At 40.4% G+C, this 21,001-nt stretch overlaps 1 protein-coding gene across 1 annotated transcript in view; it reads right to left on the bottom strand.

Annotated features, from left to right (window-relative positions):
• Positions 1-266: 266 nt before the first annotated feature.
• LOC131527056 (interferon-induced protein 44-like) overlaps positions 267-21,001 on the bottom strand; it is a 41,808-nt gene continuing 21,073 nt past the window's right edge. Inside the window, exons 4-7 of the mRNA XM_058755894.1 lie at positions 2,371-2,517; positions 2,049-2,214; positions 1,705-1,805; positions 267-1,415 (exon numbers count right to left, since the gene is read on the bottom strand). Of these exons, the coding sequence (XP_058611877.1) occupies positions 1,233-1,415; positions 1,705-1,805; positions 2,049-2,214; positions 2,371-2,517 (597 nt within the window). The 3' untranslated portion in view covers positions 267-1,232. The remainder of the gene's footprint in view (positions 1,416-1,704; positions 1,806-2,048; positions 2,215-2,370; positions 2,518-21,001) is intronic.

The raw sequence follows: 21,001 nt of genomic DNA on the forward strand, positions 1-21,001 counted from the left end.
TTAAAATAGCATCATATGACCCCTTTAAAATAAAAGAAAACAACCTGAAAAACAAAAATCACAGTTATTTTCCGTAAAATTAAGGTTTTGTGTAACCCACTATTCCTACATTGCAACAAGCACTAGGGAAAATAAACGTATAGATACATACAGTGGAATCGGTCGTATATAGCAGCGCTCATTCAGCAAACGCACAGCTAAACAGATGTTCTGAGTCTGGATTTGAATGTGACTAATGTTGGAGCACATCTGGGGCCTGTTTCACAAAACAAGTTTACCAAATAAGCCAGGTTTATTTCAGTTAGTCTGACTTATTGTCAATTGATTTGGTTCAAAATAAGTCAGAATAACTTAAATAAGCCTGACTTGTTTGGTAAACTTGTTTTGTGAAGCAGCCCCCTGATCTCTTCTGGAAGCTGGTTCCAACTATGTGTGGCACGGTAACTAAAAGCAATCTCCCCTTGTTTTGAGTGAACCCTTGGTATTTCTAACTGATGTGTTCCTAATGATCTGTTAGGTTTATATTCAGTAAGCACATCTGCAATGTAAGCCATTGAGTGATTTATAAACAAATAATACTACTTTAAAATCAATCCTAAATGTAACTGGAAGCCAATGTAAAGACCCGAGGACTGGTGCGATATGCTCAGATTTTCTAATTCTAGTCAGAAGAAATCTTTTGCATACAAATAAATAATAATTTCATAAGACAGTTCGACAGAACACAAAAGTGAGTTTATTTTCGCTGCAATAGGCTAGTGCAATTCCATAGATTTGACAGAGATTTTCCTGGGATTTAGTGCTTTTCATCTGATGTCTGAGACCTGACTCTGAAGGCTGAGAATGAAGTTTGCTTATCAAGTCTGTCTTACCTCCCTCAGACTCATCAAAATTTGCATGATATGAGGCTGATCAAGTGAAGATAGTGTTGGATCATGAATGAAGAGACAGGGAGTCCGGGGTGGAGAAGAAGAGTCTTTTATTAATGTTGCTTACTAGTCAAGTGTCAGATGAGAAGAGAAGAAGTGGCCGAGAACACAGATATCCGGAGTACATATATCTCCCTCTCTGTCTGCTCAAGCGCTGGCATGCGTCCCAGTTCCTGGTGCACCATGCACTTGTTTATTAGTTCTTACCAGAAACATAGGAGTCAGTTCAGCCTTGCATATAAAGCTACGGTTATATGTTACACAGCATGTTACACAGCATTTCTCTATTGTGTCAGATTCTGTTTATAATTTTTCAGAATCAGTTTTTCTTCTGTTCAGTAGATCATCTGCTATTTGCACAATCTGCATGAGAGCCCTCAGGATCAGCACATCCATGTCGTTCTGTGTATCACTCTCCTCGTGGTAGTTCTTCACAGGGAAGATGTGGCTCACAGGGACACCGACTGAAATAGAGCACTGCTGCATCTGTAGAATGAAGAACACCGGCTGAATATTTCTGGGGGTTGTAATAAATAAAAAAGAATATGCTCTTGAACATATTTGGTGTTTATAAATCTACACGTGTGTGTGTCAGTGGAAAGAGCAGCTTCAATTTTTAAAACTCAATCGTTGTTTTTTTGGACTAGCCATACTAATGTTTTGCAGCAAATCATTTAAATAATGCATTTATTATTATTATGTTGTAAAGCCCTAGACTGTAAAACAAAACTGACCCCACATTCTGTATCTGAGAACAGAGAAGACCAGTAATTACCTTCTCTTTTATCTTCTTGCTAGTGTAGATTTTTCTTAGGCTTTTCTTGACTAGTGGGCATTCTTCATCCACCCTCGTCATGATGACTGCCTGAGGAATTTCTGTTGAATGTGAATATACATTTAAATATGGATTCATTGTGTGATGTTGCATTCTACGTCATTTTTCTAGATTTGTGTGGCCTGAAGAAAGTTTCAAAAATTTTGAATGATCCAAATTTTGGATTTTTTTTTGTAAATTTATTACTGTTTTAAAGAATCCTACAACAAACACATTAATGAGTTTTCTTGCATTTATCATGTGGATGTTTTAACAGATTATTAAAATGTATTGCTGTTACACACCCAGTGCGCTGGCCTTCTGTCTAATATGTTTCATCTTTTGGAAGACGTCTTGATTCATCTGTGATACCTTGTCAGCTGCTATGACGTAGACCAGGCAGTACGACAGATCCTCAGGGCTCGTTTCACTTCTGCAGTCTTCTTTTTTAGCAGAATTAGTTGGATTGAACTGAATGTAAAATTAAAAGAGAAAAACAAAGAGGTGAGAGGAAAGGCATTGTTTTATAATTCTGCGGTGTCAATGCATTGTTTGAATAACATTTAAATAATTTCACAAAGCGACTTTAAATATAAGTAAATGAAAAGGCAAAAGTTTCCTCCTCACATTGTATTCTTCCTTAAGGAGACCCTCAAGGGATTTGGCAATGTCTTCTGGATCTGCACCCTGTGAAGCTCCGGATTCTAAGCCCATGATGTCATTGAAGACAAAAGGCAGAACTGATTCTCCATTTCTTATGTAATAAGTTCTGTACTGTAGAAAAATGCAGAAGTATAACAATAAAAGGAACAACTTGGGTATTTCAAATGTATTTGATATGGACACATACAAAAGCAACCAGCACGTAAAATGAGACATTTGGATTGTTTCATGTAGATGATTACTTCTGCTTGTTGGTGTAGAAGCTCCTAGTCGTCATATAGGGATTGGTTGGCATAAATCCAGTAATTTTAAAAGGTTCATGAACTGAGAAATCAAATGTACTACAAAAACATCCTTTAAGTTTCAAAATTCAACATTTTTTCATTAGTTTAAAAACAGCTTTTATTGAAACCAAACTCAGAAAACGACTCTACATTACTGTTTCTTTAGCCCCGCCCACCGATTCTACGTCACTGCTTCTTTAGCCCCGCCCACTGACTCTATAGGTGTGTTCGACTTCATGCAGCGCCGTGCAGACCGATCAGCGGCTGACTTGAAGCAGTGCTTGCCGGTGTCCTGACATTTTATCCTACCCGTCAGATTTTCCTACCAGTACTGTGCATGCGCACATCAATATTGCGTCTTTTTTTTCATGCTGAACAACAATATTTAATGTATCTGCATTACTATATGGGTAGGTTTAGGGTTGGGGTAGGTGTAGACATTAATAAAACACAATCTAATAGGTAGAAAAAAATATTTATTGTTGGTTTCTGATAGCTGTATCCCTTCCAGTGTTGGGCAGTAACTTGTTACTAGTAATTTAGTTACTGTAATAATATTATTTTTTGCAGTAACTAGCAGTGTAACTAATTACTAATAAGATTTCAGTAATAATGTTACAGTTACTTTCCATAAAACAGCTTAGTTACTTAGTTACTTTTGATGCCTCAACCCCGCTGATTTAAAATCTAACAATCAAATAATTCCTAGATTTATTTTCATTATTTTCATGACTCGCACATGCATGTGATGTCCCCAGTGCAGCAGGCAAGCTTTGAATATTGAAAAGCTTACATTCAGCAGATAGAAATATTGCATTATATTGATTTTGTCAGGAAAAAAGATCTGTTGTGTAAGTTGTGGCTTTACTTTACTCTGGCATTACATCCCTCTGATCAGCATGTGGTACATTATATTAATATAATTCATAATATTTTTGAAAAATTAAACAGTTTCTTAAAACTCATGTGATTTGATAAAATACATAACGAAATTTAATCGCATTTGGGTAACGGAAAAATTACTTCAAGCTACATGTGACAATTACATTTACATTACATTTACATTTAGTCATTTTGCAGACGCTTTTATCCAAAGCGACTTACAATTGGGGAATACATAAAGCGATTCATCTTGAAGAGGCAATCAGACAGACGAAGTGCTTGCAACACCAAGTCTCAGGCATTGTTCAAATAAGTACAAGCTACCAAAGGAAGGAATAAGTAAAGAGAAAGATTTTTTTGGCCAAATTCACCACATGACAACAATTACATGTGTTTCTAACATCTTCAAATCCAATACTGCTCACAAATCTGTTTTTAGAACTTTAAAAGCTTCTTTTTTTTTTACTGTATAGTCACAATGTTATATTGAGTCACATTTAATAAAAAACACTGATAAAAGCAAATATACCCTCACTTTATTGGTATTTAAATAGTATATGTTTATGTTGAACCTTATTCTTGAACAGATGGCCCTGTATTAAGCAGTATATAAAAAGTGTTTCTGTTGCTCATGAAAACATTTTTGAAATATCTGTGCATTTGACAAATATTGCATGTTATTCACTTCAACTGTGAAAAGAGTATGCAAACACCATCACTACCGGGAGCAGAAATCAGGCTTGTTTGAGATGCGCCTCGTCTGTAATGTAGGGAGAGCAGGCGGCTGCAGTGAGGGGAGGAGTGAAATAAACACAGTCAAGACGGACAGCTCTGAGCTCTCGAGATCGAGATCAAAGGCAGATATCACGTTATTCTCAGTCATATGCTGTGCTGCTGATAAACATGATATTTCAGTTCTGTTGCTTTTATATGAATATAAATATGATGAACAAGACACTCAAAGTGCTTGCTATTTAATTCCATACGAAAGGCGTATTTATCAAACATTTTTATTTTAATTCAAACATGAATTTGAGATTTTTATAGAAAATATGACAACAATCACATATCTCACACCAGTCGTGTAGCTACAGGTGGGCCCGGGCCAACCCACTTTCATCTGTGGCCCACCCAATAAGAAGATTGTAATTTTCCAAATGGATGTAATTTATTCAACGATATTAATAAACATCTTATTTCACTGTGACTTTATTTATTAACAATATTAAATGCTTGTTTTCATGATCAATTACAGGTCGTTGTCAAAATGATGAATCGGCCGTTTCGGTTAGTCCCACCCACAAAGTTATGTTTATGACCTATGTTTACGACATAAGGATATAATAGTAAAATGCGCACATTTGTGAAGTTAAATTTGAAAATAGCCTAGTGAAGCAAACATAAATCAGATCAATTCTTTTAGAAAGTAAAAGTATTAGCAATAAATCCGAACCGTCTACAAATGAAACCTGACAGACCTGAGTGTGCTGGATTTATCGATCGGAAACTTCTGAACCAAGTGTGTTTGAAACATCATATTAGCATAGTGTAGGATCAGAACGAGTCAGACAAACTAAGATTCGATCAGAACATCGAAACGTGAGGAGCCGAAATTCCAGAAAAGCCCAACAGGACTCATAAATCTGTCCGTGGTACTCTGGCAGCCATGAGGCTGGAGCAAGCCTTACCAACAAGCCTCTTTCACAGAACAGCTCGCAACATTAAGACAAAAGAACACTTATTAATAAGTACAATGCAGGAAGGAGATCGTCAAATTTGGGACAAATAATCAAGATTAATGGTCAAAGAGATGGCCATCACATGTGTTTCATAAGAGAAATCACGAGCTTCTTTAGATGGACTTTCCCCCACACATACAAGACAAAGACTGAAATTCTTTAGGAGACCTTTTAACCTCTCTCTGGTCTTCACCGAACATGTCCCTATGTCCTACATAGAACTACACAGAGACTTTCTTTTTCATATGCACATAAAATCATCCTAAAAGGACATTTCTAGGCATAACACTATATTATGTATGTAACCCACACATTAGATTATCATGTTTTAAGCACATATTATGTATGTCTTTTTAATAACTATTGAATGACTTTAAGGTTTATTCGTGTTTGGTATGTATGAGTTTGACAATTCTAGCTTGAAACGTTTCTTCCAATTGATTCTGTGTCAAATGTATCATATTCTGGTTATAGAAATCATGTCCAAAAGTATACTTTGCAAGAGTGTGTAAAATTCGGACCATGTGACTGATAACATGCTGATTTATGATGGAAGGAACAACCCTAGCTAAGATAATAGCCTATCTAATTGGTCAAGACACCAGATGGGATGTGTCCAAAAGCCGAGTTTAAAACCTCAGGACACCATCAAATCTCCCTTCTCGTCTCTCTCTTCTTCTTCTCGCCACTGCGTTTTGACGCTGCTTTAGCGCTCTTTGAGCGTGCTCTGAACCTACAGGCCAGTTGCTACTTAACACCACGATGAGAAGAAAAACCACCTAGTCTCGTTATATCCTTTCTTTCTTTTATTTCAGTTTATTTTCCGTCGCGAGTTTCGTGTTCTCAGTTTAAGTTTTGCCGCCACGCCTTGTCTCCGAGTTCAACTCGAGCCTGTGACCGCCTCAAAACTTCAACCAGACCAACTCCGCACCTCCAGCCAACGCCCAAGACATCCCTTCAACGACTACTGAACTTCCAGCCAATCACCAACTCGGGAAACCCCTTTTCCTGCAACAAAGACGACAGAAGGGAATCCCTGTAACACAAAGGCAACGCAAGCAAGTACCTCCAGGTCTAACTGAAGTGGCGCATTTAATATAAACTTTAGCCTCATTGAGAAACTCAATGCGAGGGTTAATTAAGTGATTGATGGTTGTTCAGGTCTATGTGATAGCACATATTGCTATAAACTTGGGATTTCACATTCTCATTCTCTAAACTCATCCTTTCTCTCTTTCTGCAACGTGTGAATGTGTGAATGCGTGTGTTCATGTTAGATTAGTTTATGTCTTAGGTTTATATAAATAAAGTCTTATTTATATTGAAAGGAGAAGTATCTTGTGTTTTGTGCTTACAAGTTAATGTCTTAAACTGCCGATCTTGTTACTGTGCTCATTAATAGTGTTTTCACTATATTTTGGATTTTAATATTCAGAATTAATGTTATACGGCTCGTTCAGTGGATCGCTGCCGACTCAGTGATCAGCCGCAAAACAGTGATTCTGTTCAAATTCCCTGTAAAATCACAAATGATTCCCTTTGAGCTAAATTAAATTATTTATGTATCAAACCCTACAATAGGTACAGTGCTAACAAACTGCATAATTTGCAGCTGCGCACTTTTCTGCGGTCCTCGATGCGCGTGAACTGACAGAGCCCAGCAGGCACCGGACGTCAATATAACGTCAGGTTGACGTCAATCTCCAACGTTGGATAGACGTTGCATTTTGGTTGAAAATGAAAATCGGGTTGGCGTCAGAACCCAACGTAAGATTGATGTCAGAACCCATTGTCAAATTGCCGTCAATCTCCAACGTTGGACAGATGTTGCATTTTGGTTGAAAATGAAAATCGGGTTGACTTCAGAAACCAAAGTTAAATTGATTTCAACGTTGGACAGACATTGCATTACACCCCTATTGAAACTGGCCATTACCACATTTGTCAACCTGTGAACACAAAAGGAAGAGGAGTTAAATGTCCAAATAATTGATTATACATAACACATTATGAACCGCTTGTTATAGTTTGTGTCAAGTTTGTCATATCTAATGTAGAAGTCACATTGGGTCTACTGTGGTGCTAGATGGAAGATCATGGGCCCACCCAAACTGCTAGGTTTTTATCTTCTGGAGACACAACTGATATCACGCAGTTTCAAAACCTAAAACCTTCCTGATGTTGATGCTAAAAGGCAGTGAGGATGTGAACACATCTCTTAACATTTACTTGGGTCTGTTGCATGTACGCAAAAGAGAGAACAAACAACAACTGACTGAGCAATTTATGACTATTATATGGTACCAAAAGCAATGTTTTGGGATATTTCACACTATGAGTTCAGTAATATCAGCAGTCTGCCATAATTTTCCAAGAAGTTGGCAATATTAGCACATATTTGCAAACAGGGCTTGACATTAACATATAATCGTCCCGTATTTAAGGCCTATGAATGGTATTCCACCATTATATGAGCGTGGTTTGTCCCATTTTAAAAAAATTTACTTCAGTTTTATGGTTTTTGTTTGGCAGCCGCTACTGCCAGTCATTGGACTTTTTTTTTTTTTTTTTTTTTTACAGTGCAAAACTGTTATTTTATGGATTTGTCTTAGATTATTACTGACAAATTCAATAAAGTGACATCACTAAACACTGTATAGAGAAACACTATCATTTTACAGATTTTTCCTAGATTATTATGATCAAACGCATTCAATAAAGTGCTGAAAGCACTAGCCCAAAAGTTCTGCAGAGAAACACTTGTTATTTTACAGGTTATTAAAAAACAAACAAAAAAATGAAAGTGTTAAAGCATGCTCAAGATTGTAAATTAAAAGTTTTATTTTGACAGACAAAATACAAAGTCTTGACATATACTGTACAAAACTGAAAATGTAATCATTCAGTTTTTGAAGAAAAAAAAGTACAAATTTGAAAGGAAATACATTTCAACATTTACAATACTGTACCAATTAACAGAACAGTTTGATCAGAAGTTGAATTAAATATTCTCAAAAGAAGAAATACAAAACATCTACAAGATTGCCACTGTTTCAAATGACTGTTAATTCTAAAGGCTGGAATACACTACATGACTTTTAAAATCTGAACAGATTTTTAAAACACTAGGCATCATACATATACTGACTTTGTAAATAGCGACAAAGGAAAACTGGGCATCATACACTACATGACTGAGGATCACACACTACCAGACTTTAAAGTTGTTCCGATCACAACAAACTCACTCAGAAACATGAGCCTTGTTGCTAGGAGACGCATGATAAATGAAAACAATATGCATTGTAAAATCGGCTGAAAATATCAAACGTTTGATATCCTCCGACTGGATAGAATCAGAGTCTGAAGCTTAAGAAACCGGAGTCTGTGACTATCATCAGTGTTGGGCAAGCTACTTGGAAAATGTAGTGAGCTAAGCTAACAGTTACTCTTCTTTAAATGAAGCTTCACTACACTGAAGCTACAGCCCTGGGAAATGTAGCAAGCTAAGCTACGGCAACATGGCAAAAGTAGTTTACTACATCCAAGCTATTTAAAAAAAAATAAAAAATTCTATTGAACCAACATCATAGCAAGTCAATGCTCTCTCAGTGATCAATAAAACTGTCAGTCAAGCAGATAGACAGACATCAGTTTAACTGTTTATTCAACAGCTGTTCCAAACCAATTTGGCAACATAATCAGTATCAAATACAGGGCCGGATTGACCTCAAATTGTGACATAGGCAAAATAAATGTTTGCTGTCGGCCGGAAACCTCCTATTGGTAGTTGGTATTGTGGTTTTATTGTATACAGATACATGTATATAAATGGTAACACATCACAATAAGGTTCAGTAGTTAAGATTAGTTAACTAGTGTTAACATGAACTAAGAATGAACAATACTTCTGCAGCATTTATCTTAATGTTAATTTCAACATTTACTAACGCATTATTAAAATCAAAAGTTGTTTGTTAACATTTGTTAATGCACTGTGAACCAACATGAACTACTAATGAACGACTGTATTTTCATTAACTAACATTAACAAACATGTATTTTAATGAAATCGTATTGTATAGTGTTACCAGATGTTTAGGCCTACAGATAGGCTGTTTATTTGCATCGTTGCATGTATCATTAGATATTAATATAAACATTTCACCAAAATCAAGTTCAAATACGAAGCTTTGGACCAGCGAAGGTTTTTATTTGATTTTTATTTTTTCCTGACTCGTGTCCTGTTTTCCCCAGTTTTCTGTCATTATGTGGGCGTTCAGTTCTTTCTGTTATTTGGCCAAAGTATCATATTATGACAGATTAAGCACTTCGCACGAGCTATTTGGCTGTGACTCGACAACAAATGCTAGAGAAACTCTTCTCCGCTCCTCAAAAACAAAAAAACAAACAAAAAAATCATTAGCCTTTATAAATAGTATTTTTTTGAGTACAGAAAGCGATGTACTTATTCAGTCAACAGTTCTTTATTTACCTTCAGACTGAAAAAAAGCTGAGATGCTCCAAAATATGCGCCGCACTTCATTGATGAGGGAGGCGGGAGGAATAATGAGGTTTGACTGACAGTCTGAGGAGCCAATGGCGTTACGAGCTTTAGTGTCTGTGGCGTCACTTGCTGATCCAGGATCAGTGATCCGTAGCTGTTATATTTCTGATTTGAGCTTGAGTTTCAGAATGCTTTCTTTGGAAAATGTAAGGTTAGCTTTTGTTGACGCTACCGCGCTACTTGATCAAAAAAAGAGCTTAACTACCGTAAAGCTATTTGATTCAGAAAGCAGTGACGCTACCACCTAGATACTGAGAAATGTAGTTAAACTAATAGCGTCACTACTTGTAGCGACGCTACTGCCCATCACTGACTATCATACACTATTCAATTTTCTATGGAATCTGTCATCTCAAATCTGCAGACTGGCTCTGACTTTCGGCAACTAGCATCAACTTCTCCTGACTGTAAATTGGCGGAAAATCAGGGCAAAAATCGTGTAGTGTATTCCAGGCTTAAGTATATGATGCCCAGCTTTCCTTTGTCATTAACAAAGTCGGGGTTTACAAAGTCGGTAAGTCCGGGAAAACACACACACACACACACACATGAATATTAACAGGTTTATTAGAACAATATTGTTGACTTACTGACAGAGACATGGGCTTACAGAAATTTAGCCTACTCACCAGCTTTATTACAAAAACTTAACAGTAGATCCAAAAGCATGGTTTGCATAGTATTGTCGTGCTCTCGTCTGTAACGTTTGTTTATCAGTATCCGTGGAGGCGTGAAGAGAAGCACACAACAAAGATAATCCGTTGCAGGAACTTTACTTAATAAAGCATAACTTTACAACAGCGGGGGTTTATGCTCTTGCCCAGTGCTGATAGGTTTGACAACCATCTACACCGGAGCCTGCGAGCATACTGACGCTAAACATAAACAACCAGTCAACTAGTCCCCATGTAATGACGTAACAACATCTAATTGGACAATACAGAACTCATTATTAGTATATATGAATTAACTGTAACTCAACTTATATTTAATTAACTAACACTATAACACCACCCCCCCCTTTTTTTTAGCTTGGCAGAGTCCCTTCTGCACTACAGAGGGTGAGAAGTTAACTTTTCTTCTTCTTCTTTTCTGTTAGTCCACATAACGACTTGGGGCCCGAACAAGTCGCCCCCTTTTTGTCTTCGTCCCCTCTTTTCCACAGAGATCTGGATCATTGTTAAAATCCATTGTGAGAAGGGTCTGAGGCTCTTTCGACAAAAAGTTGTCGGAGGTTGAAGGATTTGACGCTTCTGCCGCAGTGACTACAGGTTCCTGGGCAGTTATTGGAACCAACGAACCTTCCTCAGTGCCGGTGTATTTCCGTCGCAGCCGCTGCATCCAGGTAGGGATGTGATCACTTAGATAGGGTTGTAACCAATCATGATGCAGTACTCTCTCACTTCTTCTGTCTTTGACTCGGTAGAGCACTGGTCCAAGGCATTCTGTGACGACGAATGGCCCCTGCCATGGAGCTTGAAGTTTTGGACTATACCCCTTTTTCCTGCTACTGACCCTCACTAAAACAAGATCACCCACATTGTAGGACTTCTCTCTGGCTCGTAAGTCATAGACCTTCTTCTGGCGCATCTGAGCAGAGTGTAAGTTCTGGCGTGCCACTTGATGAGCATGCTGCAGGTTAGCTTGCAATTCATGAACAAACTCGGGTGTGTCTTTAGCTTCCCTGGTAACTTCAGCTGTCCTTAGCCAGATGTCATGTGGCTGGAAAACTTCTCGCCCCAGCATCAGCTGATTTGGTGTGAAACCTGTCGCCGAATGCACAGTGTTCCTGTATGCCGCAGTGAGTAGGGGAAGATGTTCATCCCAATTCCGTTGACTTTGATCCACGTAACACCGTATCATCTGCAATAATGTTCTGTTGAATCTTCCACTTGCCCCGTTTGAAGCTGGATGGTATGGTGTGGTCCGGGTCTTGGTGACTTGAAGCAAGCGACAAACTTCATTGAACAGTGAGCTCTCAAAATTCCGTCCTTGGTCAGTGTGAATTTCAAGGGGAACACCAAAGCGGGAAATAAAGTCAAACACCAACCTCTTTGCCGTTGTCTCAGCTCCTTGTTCGGGGATAGGGAATGCCTCTACCCAGCGGGTAAACTGGTCGATTATAACGAGGATGTACCGGTTGCCTGACTTAGATTCTGGAAATGGTCCTAAGACATCAAGATGGAGTCTGTCCATAGGCGCTCCAGCCTGGTAGTTCTGGAGCTTGGCCCTTCCCATTGGACTGGTGATCTTACAGGAACTACACTGTGGGCACTTCTTGACGAAAAGGCGCACATCATTTCCCATATTGTACCAGTGGTAACGACTGCGGAGGCGCATGAGTGTCTTTTCCTCCCCTGCATGACCTGCTTGTGCTGGAATATGACAGGCTTGGAGAACCTCATTCTTCAGGGAAGCAGGAACAAGTAAGCGCCTGAGGTGACATACCTCCAGTGGCATCATCCCAGTGGTAATAGAGGATCCCATCTCTCATCTCCACTTGAGACCAACACAGCCAGTACTTGCAAACTGCTGGGCTCAGCATCATAACTTCTTCCTTAGCAGGCAAAGAATCATCAGACATCCATTTATGGAGAATTGAAAGGTCTGGGTCAGCTAACTGTTCTTCTTTGAGACTTTTGAGGTCCAGTGGTTGCAACCAGTTTGTGGAAGGACCTGGGTTGTCAGCACCTACTGCATTAACATGACTGGATGTGTTAGTGCCACTGCTCTCATTCTGACAGTTAACGGAGTGTGTGTGTCTTACTGCTAAGGGGATAACATCATCGACATCTTCCTCGAATCTGGCCCATTGATGGTGCAGCTTTCGACAGAAGGGACAGCCCTTGCACGGCAAGCTATCCAGCTCTCTTCCTGCTTGATAACAGTCACAAGGTCCCTCGTCCAGTGCCCTTCGGGACAGTGCGTCAGCGTTGGCGTGATGTGTGCCTGCCCTATGCTCGATGACAAAGTTGTACTGGCTGAGTTCTTCAAGCCACCTAGCAAGTTGGCCTTCTGGTCTCTTAAACCTGTATAGCCACGTCAGACTGCTGTGATCCGTCCTCAGTATGAAGTTAGACCCCAACAAATAGTGGCGGAACTGTCTGGTAAACCTGACAACAGCTAGGAGTTCTTTACGTGTGACACAGTACCTCTGGTGTGCTGGTGTGAGGAGACAGCTGGCGAATGAGATAACCTTCTCTTCTCCCCACTGTAACTGTGAGAGCACAGCTCCAGTGCTCTGGTTGGATGCATCAGTGTCCAGTACAAACTGTCCAGATGTAACTGGGAACACCAAGATGGGTGCAGTTGTGAGTCTCCTTTTAAGATGTTGGAAAGCCTTTTGCTGCTGCTCTTCCCAGGAGAAGGAGTCCCCTTTTTGAGTAGCATTGTCAAGGGTGCAGCTATTTCAGCAAACTTAGCAACAAACCTCCTGTAATAATTGCAAAGTCCCAGGAAAGACTGGAGTTGCTGGACGCTGTTTGGGGTCTTCCAGTCCCTTACATCATTGATGAGGGCTGGATTGGTCTTAATTCCTTCGCCGCTCACAATGTGACCCAGAAACTGAACTTCGGCCTTTAACAGCTGGCATTTTGAGGGCTTTAGTTTGAGTCCATAATACTGCAACCTTTGAAAAACCTCTGCAAGGCGTTCAATACACTGTTCCACATCTTCACCAAAGATGATTATGTCATCGAGGTATATTAGCAAAGTGTCCCACTGCAACCCTCGTAGAACCAACTCCATGGCCCTCTGGAATGTGCTGGGTGCGTTACACAACCCAAACGGCATTCTGGTGTACTCATATAATCCATACTTTGTAACAAAAGCAGTCTTGGATCTGTCTTTTTTATTCATTTCAATCTGCCAGTATCCTGACTGAAGGTCAAGTGTCGAGAATGTCTTCGCGCCACCCAGCACATCCAGGCATTCCTCTATTTTTGGTAGGGGATACTCGTCCTTAATGGTAAGATCATTAAGCTTGCGATAATCTACGCACCAGCGGACCCCGCCGTCTTTCTTCCTTACCAGGACGATAGGGGATGCCCATTCAGAGCTTGAGGGAATCACAATACCTACTTCAAGCATTTTTTTTAGATGTGTTTCGTCCTCATTCCAGAACCCTAATGGGGTACGTCGTACTGGCTGTCGAACAGGCTTAGCCATTCCTGTATCAATGCGGTGCTGCAGAGCAGAGAACTTCCCCAGATCATCATCAGTTGCTGCAAAAACTTCTTGGTGTTCACTCAGTAGAGCTATTAACATCTCTTGCTGATGTTCCATGAGCGTTTCGCTTGCAGAAGTGAACAACTGCCTGAGGTGCTCTGGAAGGTAAAGGGCATTTGGTGACGACACCCTTCTTACATGGTGCTTATCCGGAGGCTCACTGTTAGGGTCTTGTAGAACTGAGTCCCCACCTTTTGCATAATACTGTGCCTTGACTGGAACTGTATAGGCTCTCTCTCCTTCAAGTCACCTTATTTATATAGCGCTTTTACAATGCAGATTGTGTCAAAGCACTTAACAGTATCAAATTGGAGGATAGAGTGTCAGTAATGTATAATGATAAGATTAAACACTCAATTTTCAGTTAAAGGCATTTCATTATTGAATTCAGAGATGTCATTGTCTAGCTCAGTTTAGTTTAAATAGTAGCTGTGCAATCAAATCGGCGATAATCGCTAGAAATTAAGTGTCCCCAACTGAGCAAGCCAGAGGCGACAGCGGCAAGGAACCAAAACTCCTCTGTGACAGAATGGAGAAAAACCTTGGGAGAAACCAGGCTCAGTCGGGGCCAGTTCTCCTCTGACCAGACGAAACCCGCAGTTCAAAAGTTTATATTTCTATTTTAATTTTGTTGCAATTTCTAACAATAGTAGTATTATGTAGTTAGGTATTTTATTATATTTTAGTTATTTTGTTATTTTTGGTTGATATATCTAGGGATATATCTCTGGGGGTCATCTGGGTGTCCTGGTCTCCGCTGACGATCAGGGCTGTAGACATCATCTCTTGGTGCTGATCCACCATCTGATCGGATACGGACTGAGAAACAGACTAGGAAAGAAACAAACAAATATTAGCGTAGATGCCATTCAACTGACGATGTAACGAGTACATCGTGTGTTATGGGGAGTGTTCGGTTCGGTTGATCTAATTAATGCAGCCTAACAATCCTTTAACGGATTTGAATAATAGAAGCGTATTAATGCGTTATGTGTAAGCCAGGCTAAAGAGATGGGTCTTTAATCTAGATTTAAACTGACAGAGTGTGTCTGCCTCCCGAACAGTGTTAGGTAGACTGTTCCAGAGTTTGGGTGCTAAATAGGAATAGGATCTGCCGCCCGCAGTCGATTTTGATATTCTAGGTATTATCAAACGGCCAGAGTTTTGAGAACGCAGCGGACGTGGAGGACTATAATGCGATAAGAGCTCGCTCAAGTACTGAGGAGCTAAACCATTCAGGGCTTTATAAGTAATTAACAAGATTTTAAAATCTATCCGATGCTTGATAGGGAGCCAGTGCAGTGTTGACAGAACCGGGCTAATATGGTCATATTTCCTGGTTCTAGTAAGGACTCTAGCTGCTGCATTTTGGACTAACTGTAGTTTGTTGATCAAGCGTGCAGAACAACCACCAATAAAGCATTACAATAGTCTAGCCTTGAGGTCATAAACGCATGAATTAACATTTCTGCATTTGACGTTGAGAGCATTGGTCGCAATTTAGATATGCTTTTGAGATGAAAAATGCAGTTTTACAGATGCTAGAAACATGGCTTTCAAATGACAGATTGCTATCGAACAGCACACCTAGGTTCCTGACTGATGAAGAAGAATTGACAGAGCAGCCGTCAAGTGTTAGATAATGTTCTAGGTTATTACATGTGGGGTTTTAGGTCCGATAATTAACACCTCTGTTTTTCAGAATTTAGCAGTAAAAATTACTCGTCATCCAGTTTTTATATCGACTATGCATTCCGTTAGTTTCTCAATTTGGTGTGTTTCACCGGGCCGCGAAGAAATATAGAGCTGAGTATCATCAGCATAACAGTGAAAGCTAACACCATGTCTCCTGATAATATCTCCCAAGGGTAACATATAAAGCGTGAAAAGTAACGGCCCTAGTACTGAGCCTTGAGGTACTCCATACTGCACTTGTGATCGATATGATACCTCTTCATTCACTGCTACGAACTGATGGCGGTCAGATAAGTACGATTTGAACCATGCTAAGGCACTTCCACTAATGCCAACAAAGTTTTCTAGTCTATTCAAAAGAATGTTGTGGTCGATAGTGTCGAACGCAGCGCTAAGATCCAGTAGAACTAATAAAGAGATACAACCACGATCAGATGATAGAAGCAGGTCATTTGTAACTCTAATGAGAGCAGTCTCAGTACTATGATACGATCTAAATCCTGACTGGAATTCCTCACAGATATCATTTTTCTCTAGGAAGGAATATAATTGTGAGGATACTACCTTTCTAGTATCTTTGACAGAAAAGGAGATTTGAGATCGGTCTGTAATTAACTAGATCTTTGGGGTCAAGTTGTGGTTTTTAATGAGAGGCTTAATAACAGCCAATTTGAAGGTTTTGGGGACATATCCTAATGACAATGATGAATTAATAATAGCCAAAAGAGGATCTATGACTTCTGGAAGCAGCTCTTTTAGTAGTTTAGATGGAATCGGGTCTAACATACATGTTGTTGGTTTAGATGATTTAACAAGTTTATACAATTCTTCCTCTCCACAGTAGAGAATGAATGAAATTGTTCCTCAGGGGATCTATAGTGCGCTATCTGATGCGATACTGTAGCTGACGGCTGCAAGGATACAATTTTATCTCTGATAGTATCGATCTTGGAAGTGAAGTAGTTCATAAAGTCATTACTGCTATGCTCTTGGGAAATGCCAACACCTGTTGATGCTTGATTTTTCGTTAATTTAGTTACTGTATTGAATAAATACCGAGGGTTATGTTTGTTTTCTTCTAGAAGAGACGAAAAGTAATCAGATCTAGCAGTTTTAATGCTTTTCTGTAGGATAGGGTACTCTCCGCCAAGCTAAACGAAATACCTCTAATTTAGTTTTCCTCCAGCTGCGCTCCATTTTCCGGGCTGCTCTCTTTAGGGCGCTGGTGTGCTCATTATACCACGGTGTTGGACTCTTATCCTTAATCTTCCTTAAGCGTAAAGGAGCAACCGCATCTAAAGTGCTAGAAAAGAGAGAGTCCATAGTTCCTGTTACATCATCAAGTTGTTCTGAGCTATTGGATATGCTGAGGAACTGAGATAAGTCAGGAAGATTATTTATAAAGCAGTCTTTTGTGGTAGAAGTGATGGTTCTACCATATTTGTAACAAGAAGTTGGCTTTACAGCTTTAGCTATATGGAATATACAGGAGACTAGATAATGATCTGAGATATCATCGCTCTGCTGTAAAATTTCAACGCCACTGACATCAATTCCATGTGACAGTATTAAATCTAGAGTATGATTTCGACAATGAGTAGGTCCTGACACGTGTTGTTTAACACCAATAGAGTTTAGAATGTCTATAAATGCTGATCCCAACAAATCTCTTTCATTATCAACATGGATATTAAAATCACCAACGATTAGGACTTTATCTGCAGTCAGTACTAACTCCGATAGAAGATCAGAAAATTCTTTAATAAAGTCTGTATGGTGCCCTGGTGGCCTGTATACAGTAGCCAGTACAAACATCACAGGATTTATCATTAACACTTATTTCTTTGGATAACGTTATATGAAGCACCATTACTTGAGCGAATTATACTTGAAACCTGACCTCTGAGAGATACTGAAAATATTTCTATAAATTGTAGCAACACCTCCCCTTTACCTTTTGGACGCGGTTCATGTTTGTAACAGTAATCTTGGGGTGTAGACTCGTTTAAAGTAATGTAATCATCTTGTTTTAGCCAGGTTTCTGTCAAACAAAGCACATCTAGTTTATGGTCAGTGAACATATCATTTACAAAAGTGCTTTTGAAGAAAGGGATCTAATATTCAATAAGCCAAGCTTTATCATGTGTTTATCTGTATTATATCGGTTTTTATTTGTTGAACATCAATTAAATTGTTACTATTACTTTGGTTTGGATGTTTTCTGTATTTTCTAGTTCGGGAACAGACACAGTCTCTATAGCGTGATATCTAGATGAAAAAGATTCTATGTGCTGAGAGTTAACTGCCTTTGGTGACATGAGGCGGCTAGCAGACGATCGGTTTAGCCAGTCTGTCTGCTTCCTGACCTGGGCTCCAGTTAGTCAAGTACAAACTCTAAGACTATGTGCCATATTTCTAGAGAGAAGAGCGGCACCACCCCAGGAGGGATGAACACCATCTCTTTTCAACAGGTCAGGTCTGCCCCAAAAATTCTTCCAATTGTCTATAAAGCCTATGTTATTTTGCGGGCACCACTTAGACATCCAGCCATTAAGTGACGACAGTCTGCTATGAATCCCTTCCTCTTGAGCATCAGGATATGCTTCGATGAGCACCCCCAAACAGACTCCCCTTGATAAGGGTCTACTGGAAGCTGTAATGTTGCATAGCCTGACCGGAATCCTCTGTTCCATGTTAATCATGATACTGCCTGAAGACACTCCATCAGCCAGGCTAACAGGCTCTAGAACAGCAGGGAGTTCTGGTTTTGGGTCGTCTACCACACCCCAAACTAAACATTCACACTCTGGCGGCACAGTGAAATCACTCTCTAACATCACCCTCGAAATGGCATAGTCTGGCCCCTTGCCTTCAGATATATAGGCTGGGATGAGTTCTGAGCCCATGAAAACTTTGCCAGAGGCATGAATGGTAAAATCAGCAGCTTTTAAGAAATCTAAACCCAGGAGCAGGGCATCACGAATTGGTGCAATGCAAGCTGTCCACTCCAACACTTTTGTGCCAATTCTGAATTCCACTTTCACTCCACCTGTTGCTGACATCTCCCTTCCAGTTTCTGCATTTCGGAGACACACCTTTTTCAGTCCTGCAGGTGATTTAACAGGTAATTTGCTGTATGTTTCTTCAGACATGATTGTGGCCTCAGCACCCGTGTCTATAACTGCATTAACAGGTATGCCATCAACAGTAAGCAAGATCATTAAACTGGGCCCTCGACTCTCAGCTCTGCTTACATGTACAATGGATAGACTTTGCTCTGCTTGCTCGGAGAGATTTTGACTTGGGGGCTCCATTCTGGTCACAGTATTTGCAGGGGGACTTGTAGATGGACTGGGGGACCGTGAACAGTTTCTTTTGTAATGTCCCTCCTCCCCACACTGAAAACATGGCCCACTAGCAGCTCTGGTGGGGCTGTTATTCTGCTGTCTATATCTGTTTGACTTGAAGGAAGTCTGAGCTGTGCGTCCCCTTTCTGACTGGACTGCCATACTGGAATTTGTCTGATGGGTGGATTTTACCGTAGAAGGTAGAACAACAGAAGATGGAGGAGGTAGACGGTCTATGGCTAGTTGGAGCTTATCAACTTTATCCATGAGTGCTTGCAACTGGTGCTGTGTAACATAGCCCTGTGACTGCACTCTACGTGACTGCAAGGCTTGTGGCTCCTCATCAGAGTCCATGTCTAGATCAGCCCAGGATACTCGATCCCCCTCTGATCCAAGTCTCGCCCGAGTGTCGCTTTGAAGTTGTGTTCGTATGATGAAACTAGCCGCTGTGCCTCATCCAGTGATACAGGGTCACGGTTCATAACTTCGTATGCCACTTTCTGGTTGCGCAGCCCTTTGAGAAAAGCATCAGCAGCAATTTGCTCCCTGAGCTCGATGTCAACTCCAGGATAAGCCAAAATGACTATCCTGTGAACCTCCTCAGCGAACTCTGAAACAGTTTCTTTAGACTGGCGCAGTTCCCCAAGTCTTCTCCGTGCTGTGGTGGGAGGCTCTTTTTGGCCAAATCGGAACGCCAGTTGTTCTTTCAGAAGAAAGTAATCTTCACGTATGTGTTCAGGTAATGAGCACAAATATCTAACAGCAGCGCCCCTTAGACATTCATGCAGTTTATCCACTCTCTCTACTGCACTCCATCTGTAAATAACAGCTCTGCGCTCAAAAGGAATGATAAAAGAGTCCCAGTCATCCTTACCATCATAAGTGTCAAGTTTAGCTTTAGGTCCATCTGGAGCTCTGCCATAAGGGGCTGTGAGATGATGGGTGGGCGTTGAAAGAGTGGAAGGTGCGTGTATGTGTGGGCCCAAGTTGAATGAGCCATTATAATGGCTGGGTCCCTGTGCACGGCTTCTGGGTCTCACATCGGGGTCAGGTGTCGAGGAATTTTGACTAGCTGGGGTCCGTACATGTCTATCAATGACAGCGAGCTCAGCAGCAAAAAGTTGTTCAGCATCTGAATGCCATGTTGCATCCCTGTTTGTCACAAGGGTTCTATCTGGGGCAGATGAAAGTGTGGTAGTGTTGTCACGTGGGTGTGGACCACGTGTCACCTTGTTAGCATGGGGCTGCTGCGTGAGAGTTAACAGACAAGTCTCTGTTGCTTCCAGTCTTTGGAGCAGAGGTGAAATTGCATTTTGGAGTTGTGTATTTTGTTGTGACAGCACAGCCTGTAGCCAGAGTTTATTCTGCTTTGTGAGTTGTCATGGAACTTTTCAAGGCTGTATCGTAGTGCCTGTGTAACTTGGCAGGTAGCCAAAAGCAGCGATCAATTAGGCAGACTTCCAGTGCCACGCCTCTCTGCTGGGGGGAGGGGAATTCCCTGCTGCTTTTATCTCCGTGAAAGACGGTTAATGCGACGAAGAAACGTGTCAATCAGTCTTTAATATTACTTCACAAGGGCGCTTTGCAGCTTAAAATGTCCATAGAATCACAACGGATGTCCCAGCAGTTTATAACACTCACAATTCGTTGATGGTTTTCTATCGCGCTCAACTTCTGACACCACTTGTCGTGCTCTCGTCTGTAACGTTTGTTTATCAGTATCCGTGGAGGCGTGAAGAGAAGCACACAACAAAGATAATCCGTTGCAGGAACTTTACTTAATAAAGCATAACTTTACAACAGCGGGGTTTATGCTCTTGCCCAGTGCTGATAGGTTTGACAACCATCTACACC

Source organism: Onychostoma macrolepis, chromosome 20, assembly GCF_012432095.1.
Source record: "Onychostoma macrolepis isolate SWU-2019 chromosome 20, ASM1243209v1, whole genome shotgun sequence".
Lineage (NCBI taxonomy): Eukaryota > Metazoa > Chordata > Actinopteri > Cypriniformes > Cyprinidae > Onychostoma > Onychostoma macrolepis.